Source organism: Stigmatopora argus, chromosome 1, assembly GCF_051989625.1.
Source record: "Stigmatopora argus isolate UIUO_Sarg chromosome 1, RoL_Sarg_1.0, whole genome shotgun sequence".
Lineage (NCBI taxonomy): Eukaryota > Metazoa > Chordata > Actinopteri > Syngnathiformes > Syngnathidae > Stigmatopora > Stigmatopora argus.
In genome coordinates this window covers 16,733,214-16,753,620 of record NC_135387.1, presented here as the reverse complement: position 1 = coordinate 16,753,620, position 20,407 = coordinate 16,733,214, and the positions used below count along the sequence as shown (strand labels likewise).

The following is a 20,407-nucleotide window of genomic DNA, read 5'->3' as shown; positions in this document are numbered from 1 at the left end:
TGAGATGAGACAATGAAGCATTCTCTGTGTTTCCAATGTTAAACTTTTAATGGACTAAGATGGCCTGGAATAAAGGTGAGTTGATGTAAAATACCAAGTAAAAATGTTACTCAATATTTGGTAAAATTAGTCTACTGACACTTACTGTTTTATAGCATCAAGACCACAAAAATCACGACTATTCTACGTCATCTTCAAAACATGGACATTGAGTTGGGAGGACAAACCATCTTGTGGAGCGCAGTAAGCAAGCCACCATCTTTTCCACATTGAATGTGGCGAGACAATATGGGCGTGGTTACGCCTATTGTCGACGCAGCTGCGTAAATTAAGCACATGCGCAGTGTCTTGTCCTTTGGAACAGCCTTTCTATGCTGATGGACGACTAGCACGCCTACAAGGTAAGTCGTTGAGCGATTTGCTGGCCTAAGTGCATTTTTTATCACACTACCGGGAGACTTTTTTTAGGGATCAATTGAGTCAAAAACTCCAACAAATGTGTTAGTTTAATGCCAGGTTGACACCCTCAAAAATTTAAGTTTGGGCTCCTTTTCCCCACCGGCTGTGAGCTCCATGTGCATGTCCAGAACACCCATGCACACCCTTGAGGTTACAGGAGAGCAGACTGGGCCAGATTAAGGTAAAACTATTTCCAAAAAAAGAAAAAAAAACAAGCCTATCTATTGAATCTCCAGTCTCTATATGTGATAACTTTTGCCTCTTTTTTTGCACACATCAGGCTCATGTCCAGGCTTACTCGCAGGTTGCCTGTTTGAAGATGATGCCTCTCTGAACCCTGCACTTTGGAGAATGCTGGCAGGCTTCTGGGAGGTTAATGTATTTGTTTATTGTAGAATATCCAAGTATTCATCCAAATTAAATAAAATATTAAAAAAATCTTGCTTATCTCAATAATGTGAAATGTGATCTTTTTTATGAATTATATTGCCATGGTGAGGTTTCACTGAACATAAGTTGTGATTTACTTTTCCCTCCTTATATAGGTAAAGTCCATTGCTCTCTGGCTCATGCTGGCAAAGTGAGAGGCCAGACCCCTAAGGTAAGAATGATCTTATTTTTAAAGATTAGGAACTTCATTTAATGTTAACATTTAATATTGGCTTAAAAGTAGATTTTGGAGAAGCATTTTTTTTGGTACAATGTCTTTTATTTCCTTTAAAATATTTTAAGTTTTATTTTTTTTCCTTCTCTTCCTGATTAAAGTCTCTTATGTTTTTCTAAGGAGTATTTTTCTTAAAAAAAAAATTGTGTGCGTCTTTTTTTCCATTAAATATTTAAGTGTTTTTTATTTAAGCGTGTAAAAATGTGTTAGGGAACGTAGAACTGTCTTACTATTTCATGTCTGCAGGTGGAGAAAAATAAGCCTGGCCACACCAATCAACACTTCAATGAGATGGCAACCCCCAAGTCTGCTATAGTTAAAATGTTTTCCTGTTAATAAAAAGTTATAACTTGTCAAGTTACTTGCATCTTTTTCACTAGGTAAATGTGAAGAATAAGACATATATACACTTGAGCATTTATTTTTCCACAAAATCCAAGTGGGTTTCGAGATGGGTTCAAGTAGGCCGCCCAGCAATTAAAAACGGAGCGGTGCGATCATGCATCGGTAAATGGATGAAAAATACTCTTCCCCTCGGGTGGAATCCTGGGAAAAAAAGGTCAAGTAACAATAAACACATTAAAAAAATTAGACTGTGGACTAGTTAAGTAAAAAAAAAAGACAAAAAAACTGCTACTAAAACAACAAAAGAATACCTGTCATCAAGAAGGCCCTTCTTCCCATAACCCTATTCAGGTGACATCTCTCCTTTGCTCAGTCAGCAGGCCTACATCCAACTGCAAAAGAAGGCAAGAAACATTCTAGCCACAAAAAAGGAAATATTAGACATACTCCTGACTTTGCTCAGTGGCTTGGGGTTCTTTGTCTGCTAGGCTTCCAGATTGGTGGAAAGGTTTCCTCATACAGGTTGAAACGAAGACCCACACCCACTGCAGCCCTTTCTGGAATAGTTTGTGGACCACTGGCATGGAGACTCAAAATTAGTCTTTATAACTGGGATCTCCAACTGCAGTCCTCAAGGGCCCCTATTCAGTCTATTTTCCATTTACTCCTCCACCAACACACCTAAATCAAATAATCAGGATCCTGATCATTTGATTCAGATGTGGTGGGATATCTGGAAAACATACTGGACAGGGGCCCTCGAGAACCAGAGTTGGAGATCCCTGCTCTAAAGCAACAAGTACCTGAGGTGATGTTGGTTTCAAAGACTGCCGTACTCCAATGTCCCCATATACCAGCAGCTCGCCGTGTCACCCTTTTTGGGGAAGTTTGTCTTGTCACCTTTCTTTAGTTTTGATTTGGTAAACGTGGGTGGACCCTGAAGAGAAGCAAGATACAAAATGAGTAGGTTTAGTACACATTACATGAAAATAATGAATTAAATAACCTGAAACACTTGGGTCATACCTCATCCACAACTGCTGCCTTGACTTCTTTGGTCTTCTCGTCGATTTTGACAGCTTTCACCTGCTTTGTCACCTCCTCCACCGTCTCTGTGGCTTTAGACCTCTACAAAACACCAGTGGGATTATGTAATTACTTATTCAACCATTTTGATGCATAAATGGCCCACATTGATTTCCCCTGTTATATCATCCTGGATGAATTTTTCCAGTCAATCATTTCAAATCCATTCATCTTTTAAAATAAATATCCCAAAATGTCATCATTGCTTCCATTTTTCTCTTCATACACTGAGGAAAAATGGTTATTTTACCATAAGTTTATGCCTTACACCTCCAATGATGGCACTTGTGTGGGTGTGACTTATCCACACAGGTTCTTGCTATTAAAAAGCAACACCAGAGCAGTAAAAGTGTGTTTTCATTCAAAATTTGAATGTGTCATAATAAAAAAAGCTATTAAATCAACACAACAATATATTTGCTTGTGCAGCTCGCTACAGATAATTTGTTAGCTCTGGCTAATCCTCTCTATCACTTGCCAATCATAGCTTGTGAAAGCGTGACTGTACCCCTACGGGTATGAGAAGGCCTTGGTGTCGCAAACTCAAAATCTGATTGGTTAAAGCAACGGTTTTATCCACGCTTATTTTATGCTGCAGGGCCTGCAGAACTGATTATTAAGGCCTCCAGGTAGATTTCTGACCCTGGCAACAAATAATGGCTGAAATGTGATTGGTTAGATGCTTAAATATGAAATCACACATCTGGAAGCAGCGCAACCAGGGGAAAAGCAATGAAAGGAATCTGACAGACAATTTGGAATTATTTAATAAGTATTCATGGCCAAAATATAATTAACATCAGTCTGTGATTCAGATATTTTTAGACCAGCAGTGAAGGCCTTGCAGGCCCTGACGTTGCACCACTGATATATAGATGTATAGATATACATGGATTAAAAAAATCAATTTTAGAATGGCTCAGTCATTTTTTTTGCCAACACTGTAGTAGTAATATGCAGCAGATGGCACTCGTTCATTTCTTTTGTATTGTTTACTGTTACAGATTTAGTGGCTATTAATTTACATTTACAACGGAGCACGTGTTCCTTCATGTTGAGGCTAATAGAACACGCTTTTTTAGAAAATATCCTTCCCCCATGCACAGCCCCGCACACAAAACCACAGTTAAGCAGACTGTGGTTGCCTGGATTAGTGAGGAGTGCACAAACAGATTTAAGCATCACATGCTGCCCCCCCCCCCCCTATAAAATGCGTCTGTTCACAACCATGCTCCACGCCCTCTAAACATCTCCCACCCTCCCCCACCGTCTGCACCCTACGTCTGTGCTCGGCCATCATAGATGGCTAGACGACCACAGCATCACAAGGTGGGGTGCGGGATGTGAGGGAGGGAGATGCAGGATCAGGGTCAGATGGAGTCTAGTTAGCTGGAGTGACGTGCAGGGTGCATGCGTGTGCGCTTACATGTAGGGGAGCAAGAACAACAAGCGAGGGAGAGAGAGAGCTTTGAGGAGAGTGTATATCTGCCTGTGTCAAGGTGTGTGTGTGTGTGTGTGTGCGAGAGAGGAAGAGCAGACAGGAGGTGGAGGAAGAAGACTCAAAGGTGCGAAGGAAAGAAGGGTCTGCAATAAAGACGAGGAGAACCAGATTAAGAGGAAATAATGGCCGAGCCAGAGTTGAAATTAAGGAGCAGCCGGGAGAGCGTTGCTAAGGAGAAGATGGGGGGTAGGTATACACTACACCATAATACAATACACACTCCGCCACATGGCGCAGGGCTGTACTAATACTTCTTCTGAGCTGATGCAATGTTGCAAAGCAAGATTATACGTCATTGAGGTATGTTAACGCTTGTGGTGACAGGTGAATCTAGTATGAAAGGTTGAATGGTTTATTTGTATTTGGCTAAACAGAGTATAGTTTGATCCCATTCTGTGGAATCATTCAAATTGAATCATTGTTCATTTGAATAATTTAGGTGGATCACAATCACATCAATTTATTCACACGCTCATTTCTTTCTCTTAAGGTATTACGAACTGATTACATAGCATGAATATGTTAGATGTTTACCATGTATTACTATTGGCAAAAAACATCGTAGTAAAGTCAATTTGACTGTAATACACAGTAAACTAATAGACCACGCCTCACCTAAAGGCCCATACCTAAAGACAATTTGAATGTACAATTACTGTGCCGTAATAGGTTTTCAAATAAATTACTGCTCTATAGTAACATTGCCCATTTGAACTAACTAAAACTGCCTGGCGAAGTGTACGCCAGGAAGCGTACATCATCTTACTTAAACCCCTTGTGGCAGACATAGAATTAAAAAAAAAAAGCATTTTCAATGTTTACAGTATACATCCCGAAAATATACATACCAAATTTAATTGTGATCCGTCCACAAAAACACAAGGAGTCGGAATTCTGCTGAGTGTTCTTCGAGAAGAACTGTCTCAAAGCAAACAACAGCATCTTCTACTTGCTCTTTAAGACCATCTTCCAATTTTTCTTGATTCTATATCTTCTGACAGGGGCAGAAGCAGAGCCAAACCAAGATGGCCAGGTCATCGAGAAAGCTTCCCCATCCACTCCCATGGTCTCTGACCCACAACCCAGCAATAAGCAAAAGATCGAACTCAAACGCAGCATCACCCTCTTCAACGGCGTGGGCATGATCATAGGCACCATCATCGGCTCAGGCATCTTCGTCACGCCGACGGGGGTGGTGAAAGAAGCAGGGTCGGCGGGACTCTCTTTGATCATCTGGTCTGTCTGCGGAGTGATCTCTACCATGGGGGCTCTATGCTACGCTGAGCTGGGCACCACCATCACCAAGTCGGGTGGCGATTACGCGTATATCCTGGAGGTGTACGGCGAGCTGGCTGCTTTCCTCAAACTATGGGTGGAGATGCTCATCATCCGGCCGTCGTCGCAGTACGTTGTTTCGCTGGTGTTTGCCACCTATCTCCTCAAACCCATCTACCCCAGCTGTCCTGTGCCTGATAGTGCTGCCAAGCTCATTGCTTGCTTGTGTCTCAGTGAGTACCTTTTGTAAACAAAGACTCTGGTAACTATACAACTGTTGATTGAAATGATATCCATAATTCCAGGAGAGTATGTTCCAGTTTACCACATGGATTTCTAAACTAAGATTTTGAATTTTGATGTACCGTATTTTCTGGACTATAAATCGCACCTGAGTATAAGTCACACCAGCCAAAAGATGCATAATTAGGCAATTTCAAATAAAAATAAAATGGAGAACAACAGGCTGAATAAGTGTACGGTATACTAACGTTACATGACTGACATGCCTGGTAATGTCAGTAACGACATAACATATTAATAGCTATTCAGATAACTCTAGCATAAAGAACATGCAAACAAATTTACCAAACTATCAGTTTCACTCCAAATCACTAAATTCAATGAAATCTTCATCCTCGGTGTCACTTTTAAACAACTCTCCCAACTCAGGAGGTAGATAATTTCACACAAGTCGCACTAGAGTATAAGTCGCACCCCCGGCTAAACTATGAAAAAAAAACTGCGACATATAATCCATAAAATACGGTATATATAATCAAATAGAAGGGTTTACTGGCTCACCCCATTTCCTAAATCAGATTGCTCTTCCCTTAATCCCTTTATTGTAAATAATAAGAACATTAATGAACATTTACACATTCATCAACATTTAATATAGTAGTTTCCTGTTTTTATTGTGGAATTATGCCCAACCATTTTATCAATCAACTATTGATGATGAAAAAGATCTCTCACCACATCCTTATTGCCTTATCCTTGGTCAACCCCATCACAGATTATTGTCCTATAGTCCTATAGCTATCAGCATTGTGTAGATGTTTTTGAGATGTGGGAGGAAACCGGAGTATCCGGAAATAACCCACCCAGACATCTAAACTCAAAACAAGAAAGTTGGATCCCACCGGAGATTAAACCCTCGATCTCAGAACGTTGAGGCGGATGTGCTATCCACTCATTCACCGGGCCGCCCGGCAGAAACATATCGGAAAAATAAATACTTAAGTACATGTTGAAAATTCAACGTCAGTAAAAAGGCAATTATAGTATAGAACAGTTGAGTCAACCTTCAATGTTTGGTTTCATCTCCCCTTCTTTAGCTGCCTTGACGTTTGTCAACTGCATCAGCGTGAAAGCTGCCACCAAAGTCCAAGACTTGTTCACTGTCTCCAAGCTGCTTGCGCTGGTCATCATCATCCTCTTTGGCTTCATTCAGATCTCCACAGGTGAGTCACAAAGCGACAATTCCTCTTATATGCAGGTATATACTGGTGTAGATTTTTAACAAACAAACCAAGTGTGGTGGATAAGTATAGAGGGCCGAGGGATATCACACTAAAGGATAAAAAAATCCAGCATAAACACAAGGACGAAGTTTGACTTTTCCTGACGTACTTTTTTACGATGAATCGGTTGTACGTTTGGCAAGACAGGATAACGAGAGGCAGTTCAAACAAGCGAGGTGCGGATGTTAGGAAAAAATGCAAAGCCTTGTCAATGAAATCACATCATCACAGCTGGAACAATAGAAAACAAACAAGTGCTGGTTTGTGAAAAATATTAAGAACTAAAACCCAGTGTTTGATAAAAAAGCAAACTTAATGGCTGCTTTCAAAAGGGATAAACATGCTTCAGTTTGCCTCCCCACCCTTGAAAATCTTTAGCTTTTCATCACCCAATTGATGTAACCTTAATCTCTGGAGCCATGCAAGCGTTATATCTAATCTCCGACGCACTTTTCTACTCAGGTAGCCATGATACATCGATGCACCCAAAGAGCCAAGTAACTCCTCTCAGCATTTCTATCTATACTGATTCACAAACAGTTGACTATCCTTAACGAGTGAAACAAAGCAGTCAACTCTCAGCTTGTCTTCCCAGAGCATTCAGCCGAAAATACAAGTCAAAATGCACTCAAGTGCTTGTTTGTGTACAAGGAAATGCACACTACATGCATGAGCAGAATGAATACACAACTGAATGCCTTAATGTCAATTAATGCCCTTGTCTCATCTCAGCTCACTTTCTGAACCGCTTTATCCTCGTTAGGGTTGCGGGGGTGCTGGAGCCAATCCCAGCTGTCTCAAGGGCAGAGGCGAGGGACACCCTGAATCGGTGGCCAGCCAATTGTAGGGCACAAGGAGACAAACAACCATTCATGCTCATACCCATACCTAGGGGCAATTTATAGTGTCCAATCAGCCTACCATGCTTTTTTTTGGAATGTGGGAGGAAACCGGAGTACCCAGAGGAAACCCACGCAGGCCCGGGGAGAACATGCAAACTCCACACATTGCCATTGTTTAAAAAACAAATACCTTTATTATTATGGTGATTAAATTGCCCTAAAATATACACATCACTATATATTCTCCTCGCTCCTCCTCATTTGCAAGGATTGTGCCTGGCACTGTGTTGCCATGGTGACAGTTCCATGAAACTTGCCGCCTGCTGTCGTGTACACACATTAAGGCCTTTCAGAGCCCACAAGAAAGGGCAGAGTGTGAACGATGTGCACGTGCGCCGTTGGTCATCTCCATTAACATCTGAAAAAGAAAGCCTTAGGCTGAAAAAAATACCAACCATTCGCACAAAGGTAGACTACACCCTAGACTGGTTGCCAGTCAGTCGTAGGGCACACGGACCATTCACATTCATAATCCTACCACCACCAGTTGGAAACGATCCAACCCTTGCCCACACTGAAATCAGGCAAGTACACCACTACACCAACAGGTGGCCCAAGTTTGGGGCATTTTTTTTAGCAATAGTAATGATTTTGAGAATCACAGAAGAAGGGAATGTTCTGCAATAGCTTATCGTCATATATTTACTACAACTGAATAGCTCAAACAATCAATAATTATTGATGCTGTCCTGTACATGTTCAGGGCTCACCATAGCTGCGGTTTCTCTATTAACATCACAAACGGGCTCCCTGCTCTCTGTCCAATTTCAAAGTGTGCCGTATTGTGCAGCAAGCGTCTAAGTGGGTGCAGGTTTTCTTTCCAACCAATGTTCCCTCTAAGCTGCGCACTACTCTCGTCTTCTCTGCGCACAGCAAATCACATGGAGCCCACAAAATAAAATCCCTTTTTTTTTTTTAGCTGTGAGGCCGACACGCGAACCACTCATCCGCCGGACCGCCCATTCATAGATATTAATCATTACATTTTATTATTACTAAATCATTTATGTGTAATAGACATGGACCTGCTTATGGCAGGTCTGATACTGGTGTGTGCCCATAGCGAGCAATGATGATGTTGCTCAAACCGGTACTCAGTGTGCTCAGGGAGGTTGTCTTTCTACCCAGACAAACAAAAAATTAGAGGGAACATTGTTTCCAACCAATAAAGAAATGCAGAAATCTCATTGGTTATAGTGTCTTTGCTGGATCGGTTGCAACAAAAACCTGCACCGACGGTGACCCTCTAAGACCGGTTTGCCCAACCCTCGCTTAGACAGAGAGTTAAGTGTTTTCCAGTTTCCAAAATGCACGCAACAAAATTAGACCAACACTCGTAAAAATTGTAGAGTCAAACCTTAAAAGCAGGCCAACTTTTACTGCAGGCGGCCAAGCCTCCTCCTGCTCAAGCCAAAAGTATGCTTTCAATGACTACTAGTTCCAAGAGAAACTATGGAGTTGTAAAGTCAACTTGAGCTAGTCTGCACAAAACCTAATGATGATACACAATAAATCAATTTAAAACATGTCTGTCTTGCGTCTTTATGTATGTGTGCACAGGCGATGTGCCCTACCTGAAGCCAGAAAATGCCTTTGAAGGCAGCAAAGTCGGTGTTGACAACATTGTCTTGGCCCTGTACAGTGGTTTGTTTGCTTTTGGAGGCTGGTGAGTTATCTGTAACCAAACTACTGATCAGAACTAGAAATATTTCCTCTTCCTAATTTTTATGTGTATAAAGCAAATGATGCTCTGCATTGAATGATACTCGTAATATTGTACTTTGTATTCATTGCTTTATTTATTATGACAAAAATGGCTCTCAGCAAGATGGGTTACTCCTCTTCAAATTACAACTATAATTAATATATTGTTACCGGTAACTGCAATCTAAAGGGAGTTCTACAAAGCTGCCTATTTTAAAGAATGTCTTTGTCTTATTTTATTTCCAGGAATTACCTGAATTACGTAACCGAGGAGATGATCAATCCTGTGAGGTGACTTAAATGTGATGGAGGTTGTTTTGAGGAGGGTTCTCCTGTTAGTATTTGCCAATAGCATGACTTCACTTACTGTTGAAAGAGCATGCTCATCTTCTATCAGTTGCTTGATGTAGAGTTTGAGGTGTTGCATAAACAGGCAAAATATCACCCATTATAAATGTAAGATTGATATGAGAAAACAAGTTTGCATGTTTCTCATGTTACTAATATATTATGGAAAATAATGTAGCCCTTAAAAATTATTTAAAACACACACACACACAAAAACGCAAAAAGATAATAAAATATCAACCCCATTATGATAGAACAAGATTTTAAAAAATGATAAATTATTTTAAACATTACATTTTTTACTGTATAATGAAATGATGTTTAACTTTATGTCTCAATATTAGGAATATTAAAGAAAATAAATCTGACACTTTGAACATATTAACACATTCTAATTTTAGGATATTTTAACTTCATTTTCAAAACAGTACAACTTTTTCCCCTAGTTATATTTATGCCAAAATAATTTGACTTTATTCTAAAAAGATGGACTTTTAAGGAAAAAAAAATACTTGTTTACATTATTATAATGTTATCCATTTAATTATTATTTCCCTTGAAAATAACATCATCTTTTGGAAAACAAAATAGGATCTGATTGTCCACCAAAATCTTTTTTCATAATTTTATCCTCGTAAAAACTTTTTTCCCTTTAAATAATTGTAACATTTTGCATGCTGACAACAAATTTGAACTCTTCTTCACCCTAGAAACCTGCCCCTGGCAATCATCATCTCCATGCCTATCGTTACAATTGTGTATATCCTGACCAACTTGGCCTACTTCACAACCATTTCCCCTGAAGAAATGGTCGAGTCAGAAGCTGTCGCAGTGGTGAGTTATTGTCCATTAAATAACTGAAGTAGCTCTTAAAAAAGATGGACTACATACAGCTTATGGTTAAAATGTAACCTGTTTACTGTGACTGTATGTAGAGCTTTGGCGAGTACCATCTGGGTGTGATGTCATGGCTGATTCCAGTGTTTGTGGGTCTGTCATGTTTTGGAGCCGTAAATGGATCCTTATTTACATCAGCACGGTAACATTATTATTGTTATTTGATAGTGTGTGTGTGTGTGTGAGGGGGGGGGGCATTTTAAATTCCCACCCTAAATTTAAAAGTGACTAAAACCTCCTCCTATTGCTCACAAACTTGATATTGGCAAAGCACGTCATGACAGAAAATAAATAAATGTAACCCATACTGCTTGTTCCAGTTTGTTCTATGCTGGAGCTCGTGAGGGTCAACTTCCTGCTGCTTTAGGACTGGTCCACACTGACCTTTTCACACCAGTGCCATCCCTCATCTTCACAGTAAGAACAGCTAGGATAATAACTCTGCTTATGTGCTCTTCATGTCATAACAATCCCAATTATATGTGGAATCTGGCACTTGGAAAGGTTAAAAGGGTAAAAGCTAAACACTTGCTTTAGAAAGTGGAAACATACACATCCTATTGTTGTGGGTTCACTCCCAGTCTACCATCTTCACAACCAAAGAGCAAATTGAATGAACAAAAAGGGTACTCGGATGATTCGCCTAAAGACGTCGGTGGAACGTCCATTCGGCGACCTGTCCGTCTGTCAAACGTCCGTCGGCGGAACGTCCATTCGGCGACCTGTCCTTCTGTCAAACGTCCGTTGGCGAAACGTCTTTAGGCGAATCATCCGGTCACGAACAAAAAGGGGGGAAAAATCCAGTTCATGTCTGTTATGTCTATTTTTACAAGATTAACCTAATCTGACCTATCCTTTGTTTTTGCTTCTAGTGTTTCCTGTCCATGCTTTATGCCATTTCCCAGGATATCTTCTCTGTCATCAATCTCTTCAGCTTCTTCACTTGGCTTTGTGTTGGCATGGCCATTGCTGGGATGGTCTGGCTGCGAATTCGAAAGCCCGACATGAAAAGGCCAATAAAGGTACGGTGGTTGTTTCTACTTAAGAACAGGCGAGAGTGCTAAAATCTCAGAGAGGTCTAGACTCGACATTTTTATACTTGAAAACTGCACTTCGAGCACCTTTTGTTTCATAGTAATTCAGTATGTATTTATTTATAAAAGGGTGCTTGCTACTGGATGGGCATAGATTGCATTGGCTCTTTGTTCCTGTGCCATCTTTCATCTTTTTCAGAGACAAATTGCCTCTCTCAGACTATTTTGTCCCAGGAAATTTAACACCAATAATCATCTTTCTCTGTACCTGACTGTGAATCTTCCAAATTCGAAGTAAATTAAAAAAATGGTCAGGGACTAACAGTGCAGATTGGGTGATTGACCCGAGCATGTACAACAACTTGCTTGCTATAGAAAAACAAAAGAACAAGGTGAGCATTGATGTGTTGTTTTCACATGATACAGATCTGGTTGTTCATCCCCGTGGCTTTTGTCCTGAGCTGTATCTTCATGATCATTGTGTCCTTTTGGGCGGCTCCCATCGAGTCACTGATAGGCTGCAGCATCATTCTCTCGGGCATCCCAGCCTACCTGCTGGGCTACAAGTGGAAGAAGCCGCGTGTGGTCAAGAAGATGCTCGGTGAGTAAAATCAAATAAAAACAAGGGGGATTTGTCCAGGTGTAAACGGGGACGCAACACTGACACTTTGTTATGAAATTGGAGAAAGCGGATCAGCTGGAGAACACATCTGGACGTTGTTAGCATGAGTGTATTTGTGAAAACTCTTGTGTTTTGCTTTCAGAGGTGACGCTAACCCTCAGAAAAATGATCAGATCCAAAGTGCAATCTGCAAATACAAGTACACATGAACATGATATCATTTCCAAAATATTTAAGAGGTTTTTGTAAGTCTTTGTAGAAAAACAAAGTCAACCCAAAAAAGCTTGCCAAGACAGCTAATGAAAATGAAGGCCTCAGCCCTGTTTTGTTTCTTAAGAGTTTGGCTATGGTTTTTCTTAAGACCAAAAAAAACCCCTCTTATTCTAAAGTCCAGAAAAAAAAAAAAACTTTCATCCTGGATTTTAGTGTGCAAACCCTTTTTGTGATTGACTGTAAAACCAGATTATATTTTCTTATCAAATAAACCCTTGCTCAATGAGACATTGACTTGCCAACAGCCAAACAGAATTTTATATTTGGTTTTATATATTCAAATTCAATCCGGTCAGCCCCATATTAAAGACCATCTGGCAATTTGCATAGACAGGCAAAAAGGACTAATTGAAATAGCATGCCAAAGATAATTCTGAGCATTTTCGAGCCACATTATCATGCACACCCGAAAAAAGGAGATCGAGAGCTTTGAAACATAGAGAAAAAGAGAAAAATGACACTAATAGTAGGTTTGCCCTGTCACATAATGTTGCCATTTCTCATAATGACAATGTGTTGTCTCCTTAGAAATCTTCACCATGTTCTGTCAGAAGATATTCTTGGCCGTTCCAGAGGAGAGAAACGACGAAACTGCACAATAACGCGCCATGTTCATTGACTAGGGCAAACAGCTCATGGTTAAAACTTTTGTTTATACTTGAAAATTTGCAGTTTCCATGGTATTTGGCATTTGCACTTGCATTCAAAGTGTGTATTAGCTAAATTACACTCTTCAAATGTGACTCCAAATCCTATTCATTGTATACAGCACGAAGAGCTGCATTCAACGCACACTACAATGACCTGAATTGTACGTTTAAAATGTGTTTAGGTGCCTCTGCTCTCACATATTGAGTAGGATTTCCCACAAAAGAAAGGACTGACAACATTTTTAAAATCAAGGTTAAACACATCAGTTGTTGGAATTGAGTATGACATCCTACTACATTTTTGTGAGAGCATGTTCAGAATGTTTTCTCTAGATAAACTTAAAAAATGACAACGACAAAACATAACAAACAACTTTGTAAATTGTATTTGGTTCATTAGAATTGACAGGAAAGTGGTTATCCTATAATTACATGCTACTAATAATCTGTTTGTGTTACTGGCACTTTTAAATAGTTTGTTTTGTATTCATTTGTACATGAAGCTTCAAATACACGGTGTAATGAAATGTGCGTGTGTGAGTGCGTGCCTGGGCGCACAGTGGTGTGCTGCTTTTTATTTGCTGTAAATTCATGTGAAAAAGGCTAAACTTTACTGTGTTATTACCAGAGATGGGCATAAGAAAGTTAATCATCGATGAATCATATACCCCATCCCCAAATGTTTAGCGATTTAGTGGCCGTCCGCCCAGTTCCTTTTACCTCTGACCATGAGAACATGATCAACTACAAAGGGATGATTAAATTCTTGTGCCTAATCAGTAAACTCCACTTTTCATCTGTTTCAAGATTTATAAACACTTGATAATCCACAGAATATTATGCCCATCCCTAGTGACGATGCTGGTGAAGACTTTTTTATGTAGAAGGCTTTACAATGTCTTGCGTCAATGTCAGCCGATAATGACTACATACTGTAGCAAGCATCCATGTTGTTTTTGTGTATTGGATCGCATGTACCTATTATGTCCGCTGATATTTCCAACTGAGCCAAATCCCCTGGGAGTTTAGAGGGATCCTTTTTGAAAAGTTGTAAGCGATAATTAGTACACTAACATATTTTATACCTTCCCTCATAGAGCTAATAGAGTCATTGCAAAGTCTTAACATTTTTAAGAGACATTTTGGCATTTTCTAAGTCAAAATATTCAAAACAATGTCACGCCTCATAAACATTTTTCTTATAAGGTTTCCTGCAGAATTGGAGAATACAGGTGCAGCTGAATGAACGTTAACTAATTCGTAGCTCGAAGTAAACGCAACAAATAGGGAGAGATGAATGTCTTAAGTAAACAAATGAAGTTCAAAACAATGACGTCTTCAACTGCCTCAAAAACATTCCTGCAAGGAGCTCCATGTTGCGTTGATAGTGCAGTACGCACTCTTCTAATCACATTTGAATTGAAATCACCTCTGTGCATTTCTTTTTCAACTCTTGTATAGCAGTGACCATGGCAGGTACATGTGACAATAAAGCTATTTTTGGTCAGTATTTGTGTTTTTATCAAGTGTTCACAAAATATGACGCAGTATCCACATGGATGGCTTCTATTCTGCCCTCCTCATACATTAAACAGCAACTTCAAAATGAACAATTGCACTCAAAAGAGGCTGATGAATTGTGAGCAGCCTGCTCTTTTTTTTGGGTCTGTCTTATTGTGCGATTGCGTCAGTGTGCAGCTGTCAGCATACCTCATATCCTCCTGAAAGGAAATAATAAAAGGGTCTGATGGTGACTGATAGAGGCAGTGCCACTGTGAGGCACAATTATTAGAGATAGTACAAGCAATATTGGACTTAGAATTTGGGATATTCCTTTCCAACACTAGGACTCTTACCTGTAGCAGTCAAAAAATAATAATCTGAAAGGCTTGCTTGCATTATTCACATGTTGATATGAGGTTCAAGTTAAAGGTCGAGGTATTCATTAATCCTATACTGTAATCAACTTCTATGGGCCCACATTTTTTAACTGTGGTGGCAAATGGCTTTGAACTAAATGTCATATACTGCTTTGCCGGCAGGTGACGATATGAGATTTTAAAACAGTCTTCATAAAAATACATAAATAAATAATCTGACCAGTAGATGGGAATAGAGGTACATTCTCTTGTACGGTGAATTCAATTCACTATGCAAGATAGGAAACCTTCCACCAACCTCATTTTTAAAAATTTAGTTTTGCCCATAATAGCACATTCAATTGGAAAATAGATGCAAGCAATATTTGTAAGCATGAAAATCACTGAGCTATTTTGTGATCTCACTTGTGAAAAATGAACAAGAATAGTGAAAAAGAAATCATGGAAAATGGAAATCATGTGTCTTATTATTATGGTTTTATTTTTACAAATCATCTGTAAGGGGGGGGCTGTTCTTCATCTTCCATATAAGAGAGAAAGACAGAAAAATAGATTCTATTTCCATTCAATTTTTAATCCAACTGTGAAATTTAAAAGTAAAAGGCTGTATCTGTCTGTGTGTGTGTGTGCAAGTGCGTTTCATGTTTTTTTTTTCTCCACCTCCTCAGGTGGCTTTGAAAAGCTGAAGATTGCTGCATTAACTCAGAGTTTCATCATCACACATTATTCAAAAACAAAAGTGACAAAAGTGGGCAGAGAAATGCTGCTTGCCATATGATAGTGATTGCAACTGATGGGATCCAAAAATTGAACACCAGCTTATTATCACTGACAATTTAAGACAAAACTCCTCGATTTGCTGATATTAAATGTAAAACAGTGTTACATACAATAAGGTTTTAAACGTATGTGTTTGTGTGCGAAGAAACAAGCCAAAAAATCGAAATACTTTGGACATTTTATTACAGACAAAAAAGAAAACAAAGGAATATTTGTGACACAAAATTAATCTAATGCTGGCCCAGTGGTATTGCACCAACAACATTTTTTGAAAAATATTTAAATTACCCATGTTATAATAATAATAATGATAATAATGCACCCTGAATAAAACGCTAGTCCGTTCTGCCTGTTTTGTTTAGAAACCAATGTGAAACCTTCTAAACCATTTCAAAAGAGCATTCTGAAAAACTGCTATTCATCAAAACAAAGTCCGTGGTGTGACAAAGTAAAGAAGTACATTTGGCAGGCTTTATACACAAAACGGAATTATATACCCCGATGTAGGTTTTCTTAAATCCTGCTACAGTAAAAATCAAATGATCCTTTTTTTAAATTCCTCACAAAAGATGATAAAGATGAGTTCAACACAATTCTAAAACACCTAATAAAACTAGTCAAAACTTCAAAACCCCACTTTGTTTTCCTTTAGTTAACATTTCACATTTAGCTTCTTTTTTTTTGTTTAATTCACCTGTACAAGTGGTGTTGGGACAAAGGGGAGCTGGGGGGAGGAGGGCATGAAAAGGGTTTAAAATCTTCCACCTCTGCACTTCGGCATTGTCCTGAGGTCACGTGACGAGAGTCGACGCACCCTACTTTTGGCAGGGAAATGCTCGATTGTTTTGGGGTTTCCCCCTCCTCTCTCGCATTTTTACACATTTGTAGTGTGCGTATTCCGTCACCACATCATCCGATGAAAAGAAACTCAAAACAGCGAGAGGCTGCTGCTAAATACACACATAAGGATCTTTTTTTTTGGTTGTATTTACAATCTCTCTGTGAGAAATAAGGAAAATTAGTCCTTCATTAGGGGGGAAATGGAACTTGCAAACATCTCGTGTTTGCGACTCGCTTGAAAATGTTCTGAATCCTGAATACATGCACCCCTTCTGAGGTGACCAAACTGGTCCAAATTATTGTTTGAGGATGCTTTGAGCATGTCACCTCTAGCCATAGAGAGACAAAGGGAGTGCATCACAAGAAAATTCAAAACCAAATGACAGGATATTTGTTGTCTCTCTTTTCAGTATGTTTGCAAGAGCTCATAGCTCACTGCCTCCACAAAAAGAAGAGAGAACTTGACTGATGAGTGAGAGGAAAAGAGAGAGCGCGAAGACAAAAAGAAAAGTGCCTTGGGCATCTGGCTGATCTAAGTGCTTGGCGAATAGGTGAAGATGCTGGAGAAGTCTTTGGGATTTTCAAAATCCGGCAGATGAAGAAGAAGAAAGTAAAACCGTGTCAAAGCTGATATATTGATGATGTTATGTTGGGAACCTTGAAATCTATCACGTGTGTGGAGGTCTTCAACTTCAAGTGAGGTAGAGTGGCTTGTCCCGAGATCCCATGCCACTGCTGAAGAAAAGGCAGGTTAAGGTCATTTCATTCAACTTACCCATGGATGTAGTAATACAGTAGATGTAAAGTTGTGCATAATATTTCATATGGTCTGTTTGTTGTATGGGGGAGTGGTTAGCACATCGGCCCCACAGTTCTGTGATTGAGGGTCGATTGCAGTTCCAGAGCTTCCTGTTGGAGTTTGCATGTTCTCCCCAGGTATGAGTGAGAGCGTGACTAGTTGTCTTTGGTCTTTTTGTGCCCTGCGATTGGCTGGCCACCAATTCAGGGTGTCCCCCGCCTGGTACCCAAAGTTAGCTGGGATAAGCTGTAGCGACCCTTGTGAGGATAAGCGGTACAGAAAATGCATGAATGACTACAAAATTCACCATGGCAGTTATCTTGTAAGGCGCCAAGGGGAATTGGAGCCCATCTCAAATTACTTCAAGAGCTTGCCAAAGACGCACAGTGACCCACAATCATTCTCACACAGAGTCGAACAAAGTCAGGCAGGTCAAGTGCTTCTTCTCTAATTCCACATGATATTTTACATTCAGATCATGATGATTTATTGCTTAGCGCCAAAATTCAGCCAACCATTTCTGACTTGTGCGCCTTAATCAACTGAATTCAGTCAAATGAACCCATTATTGTCAACATAAGGTAAAACATATATTGGATATCCAATTCTGTTGGTGTTTTGTTGACCCGTTGTTTTTGAACGTGGATACTGTTACTTTAGGTGAAGTAGAGTCCACTGTACACGGAGAGGCGTGTGGAATAGACGGTAAGCAGGTAGGTAGGCCGGTAGATTGATTGATAACATTCACCCAAATCACGTTTGTATCCGGAGGTCGCTTTCCAATCATCTTACTGATTGCTGTTTGACATCTCAAAAGAGTGCAACCTTGAAAGGTTGGGCGTGCCTCTACCATTTGAGGATAAATATTTGAGTCCCCCACCATGCACTAAATTTCTCCTATCTAGTCTTTGTGCATGAACTGATGAAGCCTGTTTAGATGAAAGGCCGAAACATTGTCTAAGGAAAACTGAACAGTCCACTGGCAATCGATTCAATGCCCTGAGGATACAAAGACCAGGATAAATGACACTATTCACAGGCATAGACTGATTCAATGTCCTTTTAAGGTGGATTTCAATGGTTGTCATTCTACAATCTACAGTGATGCTGTCTGCCTACACAGTGACGCATTATTCCATGGAATCAGCAGGTAGGTGAGCACAATAACTCATCTCATTTTTGGAGACTCCTTAACATGAAGTGTCAAATGCAAAAATCTGCAATCCCTTTAATGTACCTTTCCAGACACCCAGATCCCTCCAAAACGCCAACACGCTATTGAGAGCAGGAGAATGTTGAGAAAAATACTTCTCCAAGAGCAGCAAATGTGATTAGACTTAAGCATGATCCCATTTGACATCTAACAACAGAGTAGACTCCAAGTGGAGGAGCCGACGACTCCCCGCTCCTCCACATGGGCATAGCGACACCAAGTTTCAGGTGTGACAAGAAACAAGAGCCCTCTTCCAGCCACTTCAACAGCTCGATTTGATAAGGCAAAGTGTGCTAATCGAAACACAGTGGAAGTTAATTGGATGTCAAGGCTGCTAATGGCCTTATATTGCTGCTGCGTGTCACTTTGGATGAGGTGTGTTGCTTTGAAAAGGAAAATCAGAGTGCAATATTAATAGTTTTATGTCTGGCTGTGTGACAGTAAAGTGGTAGAGCAATTTGTTTGGAAAAAAATAATAAAACAGGTGACAATTCTCTTTTTCTGACACCTTCTGTGTGGAGCATACCTGCAAGGGTTGGGTCCACAATCCCTGTTGCAGTATTCACTATCCCATTCTGGGTTCTGGCCATGCACTGGGTTTGGGGCCCCTGGAGACTGTGAACCTCCCACACTGTTCTGGTACTCAGACTGAATATGGGAAAAACCCTGAAAGTAAAAATGTTGTTAGTAAAATTGAATATGAAGATGACACACTGAAAATAAATGGACAGGAATTGTTAATGATTGAATCGGTAAGAAAAGAAATGATATCTAGGGAATAAAAAGATGACCTGAAACAGAAAAGTGAACTCTTACTCAGTCATTACAGTCATCACATGGCACTGATTAGCATGCTAAGGAATGTCAAGATCCAAAATGAATTTGGGCTCTTTTCAATTTACTTGGTAAAAAAGAACAGACAATAGGATCAGACATCAAATTACAATTATTATGAAAGCCCACACCCACCTGTTGGCTGAGAGGTGGGGAATGCAAGGATGCCTGGAGTCCCATTTGGTGTGAGATGATTGGCTGTGACTGCTGCATGCGGATTGGCTGGTTGAGCAGGGAGCTCTGGTGCAGGGAGAGCTGGGTATGAGGGTGGAGGGGTGGGCTAATCTGGAAGGGAGCAGGGGGTGAGGCACTCATGCTGGGTGGCAGCATCTGCGATTGGCTGAGAGTGGATGCCAAGCTGTGGCGCGGTGGACCCGCGTAGCTCTGGAGGTCCGACAGGGGGAAGGAGCCCGACGGGCCCAGGTAGGGTGATGAGGGCTGAGGGCTATACAGGGGCTGCTTCGGGGGTAGCAGGTGGGAGGGCTGGCTTGTCTGCTGGGCACTTTTTGGCTCTGGATCATTATATGTCTGTAAATCAAACATTGCATTCTAAATCATACCATCACACACATGCCTACCCCGCACCTAAACAGTATTGAAATAGTAACGATAATGGATTGGCACCCTGTAAAAGATCTAATCCGCCAATGTCAACTGGAATCGGGTGCAACTCGCCCGTGAATTTATGATGAGAGGCACTACACAAAATGAATGGATTGATATAGAAATAATTGCCATGGAGTAGCTTGAAAAAGAACTTTGAGAACAAGATAAA

The 20,407-nt window shown here is 40.2% G+C and overlaps 2 protein-coding genes across 4 annotated transcripts in view; one reads left to right on the top strand and one right to left on the bottom strand.

The window, feature by feature from the left end:
• Nucleotides 1–3,824: 3,824 nt before the first annotated feature.
• On the top strand, nt 3,825–14,796 carry LOC144076207 (large neutral amino acids transporter small subunit 1-like). Its single transcript, XM_077603880.1, has 11 exons — nt 3,825–4,241; nt 5,057–5,563; nt 6,671–6,796; nt 9,319–9,424; nt 9,709–9,753; nt 10,521–10,644; nt 10,746–10,849; nt 11,028–11,124; nt 11,580–11,729; nt 12,168–12,342; nt 13,165–14,796. Exons 1-11 carry the CDS (start codon nt 4,178–4,180, stop codon nt 13,236–13,238), a joined length of 1,572 nt encoding a protein of 523 aa, XP_077460006.1. The 5' UTR covers nt 3,825–4,177; the 3' UTR covers nt 13,239–14,796.
• A 1,316-nt stretch (nt 14,797–16,112) lies between these two features.
• The window catches only part of LOC144084905 (TOX high mobility group box family member 2-like), a 69,356-nt gene continuing 65,061 nt past the window's right edge, over nt 16,113–20,407 (bottom strand). For 2 of the 3 annotated variants that reach the window (XM_077613741.1, XM_077613723.1), the window contains 3 exons: nt 19,768–20,160; nt 19,325–19,464; nt 16,113–17,521 (listed from right to left, as the gene is read on the bottom strand). In XM_077613741.1, coding sequence (XP_077469867.1) covers nt 17,479–17,521; nt 19,325–19,464; nt 19,768–20,160 — 576 coding nt within the window. In that variant the 3' untranslated portion in view covers nt 16,113–17,478. The remainder of the gene's footprint in view (nt 17,522–19,324; nt 19,465–19,767; nt 20,161–20,407) is intronic. The other variant, XM_077613733.1, reaches the window with a different exon arrangement.

Bases quoted from the DNA above. Each gene is read 5' to 3' on its own strand.
- LOC144076207 (XM_077603880.1), top strand. From the start codon at position 4,178: ATGGCCGAGCCAGAGTTGAAATTAAGGAGCAGCCGGGAGAGCGTTGCT. The intron at 6,797-9,318 runs GTGAGTCACAAA...ATGTGTGCACAG, and splicing joins CTTCATTCAGATCTCCACAG to GCGATGTGCCCTACCTGAAG. The intron at 11,730-12,167 runs GTACGGTGGTTG...CACATGATACAG, and splicing joins ACATGAAAAGGCCAATAAAG to ATCTGGTTGTTCATCCCCGT.